This window comes from Haliotis cracherodii, unplaced genomic scaffold, assembly GCF_022045235.1.
Source record: "Haliotis cracherodii isolate W230 unplaced genomic scaffold, xgHalCrac1.p SCAF_14, whole genome shotgun sequence".
NCBI classification, from domain to species: Eukaryota; Metazoa; Mollusca; class Gastropoda; order Lepetellida; family Haliotidae; genus Haliotis; species Haliotis cracherodii.
The window spans coordinates 5882640-5889676 of NW_027266269.1; the positions used below are offsets into that span (position 1 = coordinate 5882640).

The following is a 7037-nucleotide window of genomic DNA, read 5'->3' on the forward strand; positions in this document are numbered from 1 at the left end:
CTATGCATGACACCAGACACCTGTCTATGCATGATACCAGACACCAGCCTATGCATGACACCAGACACCTATCTGAGCATGGCACCTGTCTATGCATGACACCAGACACCTATCTATGCATGACACCTGTCTATGCATGACACCAGACACCTGTCTATGCATGATACCAGACACCTGTCTATGCATGACACCAGACACCTGTCTATGCATGACATCAGACACCTGTCTATGCATGATACCAGACACCAGTCTATGCATGACACCAGACACCTATCTATGCATGACACCAGACACCTGTCTATGCATGATACCAGACACCAGTCTATGCATGATACCAGACACCTGTCTATGCATGACACCAGACACCAGTCTATGCATGATACCAGACACCAGTCTATGCATGACACCAGACACCTGTCTATGCATGACACCAGACACCTGTCTATGCATGATACCAGACACCAGTCTATGCATGACACCAGACACCTGTCTATGCATGACACCAGACACCAGACACCTGTCTATGCATGACACCAGACACATGTCTATGCATGACACCAGACACCTGTCTATGCATGACACCAGTCTATACATGATACCTGTCCACGCATGACACCAGACACATGTCTATGCATGACACCAGACACCAGACACCTGTCTATGCATGACACCAGACACATGTCTATGCATGACACCAGACACCAGACACCTGTCTATGCATGACACCAGACACATGTCTATGCATGATACCAGACACCTGTCTATGCATGACACCAGACACATGTCTATGCATGACACCAGACACCAGACACCTGTCTATGCATGACACCAGACACATGTCTATGCATGACACCAGACACCAGACACCTGTCTATGCATGACACCAGACACATGTCTATGCATGACACCAGACACCTGCCTACACATGTACCCACTTTATCTGCCGTCAGCTGTCCGGGACTTGGTTGACCTGGGCCAGGAATCACACTTGCTGTGTCATCAGCGAACCGCCGCTTCTTTACTCGCTCCGTGCCTTCCTCCTTCTCATCATCCTGTAACCATAGCAACATGTCAGAGCTCCCTTACCAACACAATCATCAGTATCCTATCTATATCAGTGTTGCCTGTATATCATCAACCCCAGTCTACGCAAACTAGGGGTTCATACAACATAGCAGCGATCCTCACCATTGTGAGTTGAGTTATGTTTTATGCTGCTCGAAAAATAGTGTCAATAATGTTATGCTTATTCTTTTTAAACTATTGATATTTTACGCATGCAGAGTCCCGTGAAGATCCGGGGTAGAATAGGACTTCGGCAACCCATTCTTGCCTTAAAAGGTGACTATGCTTGTCGTAAGAGACGACTAACAGGATCGGGTGGTCAGACTTGCTGACTTGGTTCATGCATGTCATCGGATCCCAATTTCATGGATCGACACTGATGATGTCAATCAATAGAATGTCTGGTCCAGACTCGATTATTTACAGATCGCCATCATATAGCTGGACTATTGCTGAACTGGACAATCAGAATACCCCTATCACATGTTTAGCTGTACACTACAACACCATAACTAACTCTTTGTGTGACATGTCTTCAATACAAATAACATGACTACCAAGGGCAATAATTTCTAGGATTTTGTTCATCCATGAAGCACTTATATGTTAATCTTGTGATCTCCAAGCTCATTCCTCCAGCGTACAATTGAGATAGATTGATAACTTTATCAATTATTACATGCTACTTTTGGGATAAAAACAACACACACATCCCTTATTTTCTTTGTGTGGCCTTAACTAATGTAAGTTGACATAATTGAGTAGAAGCAATGATATGTATGTGTGTGTTTGTTGTTTAATGCTGCACTCAGCAATATTCCAAATATATGACGGTAGTCTGTAAATAAACGAGTCTGAAGCAGACAATCCAGTGGTTGACATCATGAGCATCAATCTACGCAATTAGGATACAATGACATGCATCAACCAAGTCAGCCAGCCTGACCACCCGATCCCGTTAGTCGCCTCTTACGACAAGCATAGTTGCCTTTTACGTCAAGCATGGCTTGCTGAAGACCTATTCTATCCCAGATCTTCACCGGTCTTAAGGACAAAGATCACTGGACAGTCCCGTTAGTCGCCTCTTACGACAAGCATACCGTATTTTCTTGAGTATAGTGCGCACTTTTTTTCAAAAAAACACAGCTGTGTAGAAGGGGGTGCGCATTATACACGAATTATGAGTTTGGATGTTCAGCTGCTTTGCTTAGGGTTATTATTATTTTAAATATGTTTAGTAAAGGCTGCATATAATTAAGAAAATAATGGAATATATTATTCAGATACAATTGTTGCTGATTCTTGCAGTAAAAATCCTATAAAGTTATATCATTGGGTGTGTCTTGACCGAATCACCGGTCGATTCCAAGAAAAATTGTACAGCTGATTGCTGTTTCCGGCTTAGTTTACGAGAAAATACAAAAGGTAATCTTAATCCCTAGATATAAAACAATGCCTAGCAGAACAATAAATACTATTTAAACGGTAAATAAACATGTCTGGTGATTTTTTATCTCAAATTTCGAATTTGTACTGACATAAGTTTCTCATCACCCGTTCGTTTATCGGACTTCGCTGAAAGGGTACGGTGTAACTTTTTTCTGCACATAATATTCAAATTTCTTTTTTTCAAAAATATTGAACCCGCTAGAGGGGGGTGCACATTATACATGGGTGCGCACTATACTCAAGAAAATACGGTAGTTGCCTTTCCCTGGTCAGAAGCATTGAGAACATTTTACACCCTACTGACGACTCGGTGAGACCAAGTATGTTTTCCATCCTGACCTTTCTCTTCTTGGTGCGGCCATGTTTGGTGCTGGACCTGTACTCTTCCCAGACACTGAACACTTTGTCCACAAACTTGCTGGCTTGACCGGTGTCCAGCATGGCTGTCAGCTTGTCTGGAAACAACATGTACTGCATGAAGACAAACACCACCACAGACAAATACTGCATGAAGACAAATACTGCATGAAGACAAACACCATCACAGACAAATACTGCATGAAGAGTGAATGAGTGAGTGAGTGAGTTGTGTTTAACGCCGCTTTTAACAGTATTCCAGTTATATCGCAGCGTGTCAGCTTAATGTGGGAGGAAAGCCCGAAGTGATGCAGGTCTAAGACGTTTACCACTTCGGTGAAACCCACGAGCACGGGTATGGTGCTGACAAACCTACAAACATAATCAGGGCGAACCGGGATTCGAACCCACAATCATAGGTTTCTGGCGTGCCCAAGGGACGCAACTCTGCACAGCGAATCGCTGCGCCTTAGACGACTGGGCCACCCGTGCCCCCTGTACTGTATGAAGACAAACACCATCACAGACAAATACTGCATGAAGATAACACAATCACAGAAGACTGGACCAGACTCGATTATTTACAGACCGCTGTCATATCGCTGGAATATTGCTGAGTGCAGCGTTAACAAAAAACAAACACACATTGTACCCTTGTGGGCTATCGATCTAGGATCTTCGGCATGACCAAAAAATGCTTTAACAACGAGGCTGCCCCATCTCCCTCAAGGTTAAGGACAAAGATTTTGTTGGGTTTTTTTGTTTGTTGTTTAATGCCGCACTCAGCATTATTCCAGCTTAATGACGGCAGTCTGTAAATAATCGAGTCTGAAGACCTATTCTATCCCGGATCTTCACAGATCTTAAGGACAAAGATCCCCGGACATTCCTGTGTAATTTTGACCACCATATCAACGACATTCACTCACCGACAGTCTTCTTCCTGTCATATCCTCGGTCGATACAGTCCAGAGCAGCCGAAACCAACGTCGGCTCACTGAAACCCAGGAACTTGTGCACAGTCTTGTCCAAGACAGACTTCAGATCATCATACTCTCTTCTCGATAGAGACATCTCTGAAAAAGAACAAGTGGTGTCTTCGAAAAATACAGCTTCACTGGTTCAGTGGACAGTGCTTTACCTGGGCCGTTCTATTACAGAGTCCAAGGGTTGGTTTGTTGTTTAACGCCGCACTCAGCAATATTCCAGCTATATGACGGCGGTCTGTAAATAATCGAGTCTGGGCAAGACAATCCAGTGATTGATATCATGAGCATCAATCCACACAATTGGGATCGATGAGATGCATCAACCAAGTCAGCAAGCCTGACCACCCGATCCCGTTAGTCGCCTTTTACGACATACATAGTCACCTTTTATGGCAAGCATGGGTTGCTGAAGACCTATTCTACCCCGGAATCTTCATGGGTCGCCTCGGGAAGATGAATCGGCGTATAACAACTAATTGGTGCTATCAGATGGGAAAAATATCTGAGGTATGCCGGTATGGGTACTGAGTAGGACCCAGGTACCCACAGGACTACCCGGACCCTGGGATAGGCATATATTGTTTAATGACAAAAACTCACTATAGCTCAGTGGTTACAATACAAGTTGCTAATGTTTGCATGTCTTTCTGACGATGCACACATTCCTTTTGACTTGTATATGTTTCATTAAAGATAAAGCTTCAGTCAAATTTAGTGTACGCATAATCTGACATGTATCTAAATAGTTTTGGTCAGGGCTGCGGTAAACAGAGCTCCAGATAAGCTGCGTATCTGTGTAAAATATGCATCAGAAATGCAGAAATACACAGTAAAATAAAATCCAAGCGTATCAAATACGCAACGAACGTTACAGATACGCTACAAAAATTTAAACTTGTGTGTATCATCAAAATATTGTGAAGTAACCCTGCATATTCGATTAGCGAAATAGCGACTTATTTTGAAATTATAATGGGCATTCCGTCAACCTTGCCAAACTCCACGATGACAGTTACATCATGATCATTTGCCATCACACTTTCTTGTGGAGGTATCGTGGTATTTGTGAGTCCTATAAAGCTCTCGAACCCACATGACACCAGTTTGCAGGGACTAGGTGAATAGTGTTGTTAAATATCTAACTTAAATACCCACATGTGTAAAAACTAGTGGGTTACAGAAATTTGAATACCCAGATATAATTACTGATACCCAATGATTTTAAAATGCATGGGCAAAAATACCCACAACACCAGAAACTTATCTGGAGCTCTGGGTAAAACAATTCCCAATCAGACATTTTGATCCCAACTCTTCAGACCTAAAGTGGGCACCCGGGTGGGTCGGGTAATAGGGGGTCAGGTACCCGGGTAGTAAATTCATAACCGCTGACTAGAAGTATTGAAAATTCACTGACCCAGGCAGAATTTGAAGCAGTTGGAAATATTTCTCCTTCAAACACAATAGAGACAATTTCTGCATCTCAGAATTGAGTAGTAACGAAAATATCATAAGTTACATCATATTATAGCTGTAGGGAACGTTGTCGGCACAGGTACTACAGATATGTACTCCATGTCTAATGTACCCTAACCAAAATCAGAATACAGAAAGGTACCCGGTACCCTAAAAAGCGGACAAGTTCCTCAACCTGAAAGCAAAACCGGTTCAAGTTGGTTCGCCTGTGCATCGTGGAATATGTACATACATCACTGTATTTGCTTGCTTTAAATAAAGCACACTGGAAAGCATCTCATACAACAGTTTGACAGTTCCAATCCATTTATGGAGGTAAGGTGAAATGGGGTTTAACGTTGCGTCCAAGATGATTGCACTTATATAGCGACATGCATACACATGTATATGTGTGTGTGGCTGCTTGTACTAGTCCGGACTGATGCCGATTCATAGTGCTAGCACACCGAGATACCATGCCGCAGTTTAACATGAATACCCCACTCAGACACAGTATACTGACTCCGAGCCGGCCAGTCCTTGTTTTAACCCCTTAATGCTGAGTGCCAGACAGGGTAACAACAAGTACCATCTTTTAATGTCTTTTGGTATGACGCGGCTGGGGATCGAACCCCGGACCTTCCGCTCTCCGGGCAGATGATCTACCATTAGACCACGGAGGCGGTCTCCATTTATGGAAAGGAAACAGTGAGAGAAAAGTATACAATGCATACTGTCATGTTGAATTTTACTGCGGTTTGGCATCAAGGATATGTCGAATACGTAAGCATTCAAGGAACCAGTTAAGGGCATTGTGCAATACAGGATGAGGCGAAATTGACTCATCCTTGGGTACATTTCTGTAGTTTGGCTAGGGTACATTTCGGTGAACAGAAACGTACCTGGGGTACATATCTGTATTACCTGATCAGACGTCACTTTCAGTCATATTATAAGCCGATCTGCGTGTCAACAATACATTTAGGGTTATTACACTTCGATTGACGTATTTATACGCCCGTTTGTGGTTTTCCTAGGCCGGTAAACAACACAACTACTCTCTCATCTTTGATATGACGGAATTGTTCCACTGTTGCATTAAATACAAGTTAACTCAGTCATCTAACAAGCATCACTTTGTGTTTACAGTGAATTCGGGCAATGAGGCATGTCTGAATATCCTGTGGCCATTGTCTTGCGTCAATTGCAGAACATATTGACCACAATTACAATTTGATGTCAAGTTGCATCATCGTAAAAGCCATAAGATTACTGCAAGCTTCAATTTTTGGAAATTTTAGTCAAACATGGCAAATCAGATACGCACATTTGCCTCTTCGGTTTTGAATTGATACTGAGCCGAAACCATTGGAAATTGCTTTGATAACCAGAAATTAGATTATTATATTCAGACATAGTCGTCAATACAGCCAGAGTGGAGTACCTCTATTGAAAACACAGTTCTTCAGCACGTGAAAATTCGCAAAATCGACGAACAAAATGGCGTGTGTTGGTTGTGTACGTAACGGTACATTTGATTGGCTAGCGGTACAAGAACTAACCAATAGCTGTTGATTTTACAATGAACACACCAAGGGAAATAATTCTCAATTCCAGTGACCACCAAACGGGTTTCACTGTAGGTACACGCCACAAACTTAGCGCATTTAGTTTATGTAGACAGGAGCCCAGTGGGCGTGAAGTCAGCACTTCCAGTTCGAA

General features: G+C 42.8%; 1 protein-coding gene across 1 annotated transcript in view; it reads right to left on the bottom strand.

Annotated features, from left to right (window-relative positions):
- The window catches only part of LOC139460477 (U4/U6 small nuclear ribonucleoprotein Prp3-like), a 28813-nt gene extending 21983 nt beyond the window's left edge, over positions 1 to 6830 (bottom strand). The window contains exons 1-4 of the mRNA XM_071241957.1: positions 6760 to 6830; positions 3801 to 3947; positions 2854 to 2969; positions 936 to 1052 (exon numbers count right to left, since the gene is read on the bottom strand). Of these exons, the coding sequence (XP_071098058.1) occupies positions 936 to 1052; positions 2854 to 2969; positions 3801 to 3945 (378 nt within the window). The 5' untranslated portion in view covers positions 3946 to 3947; positions 6760 to 6830. The remainder of the gene's footprint in view (positions 1 to 935; positions 1053 to 2853; positions 2970 to 3800; positions 3948 to 6759) is intronic.
- Between the last annotated feature and the right edge of the window lie 207 nt (positions 6831 to 7037).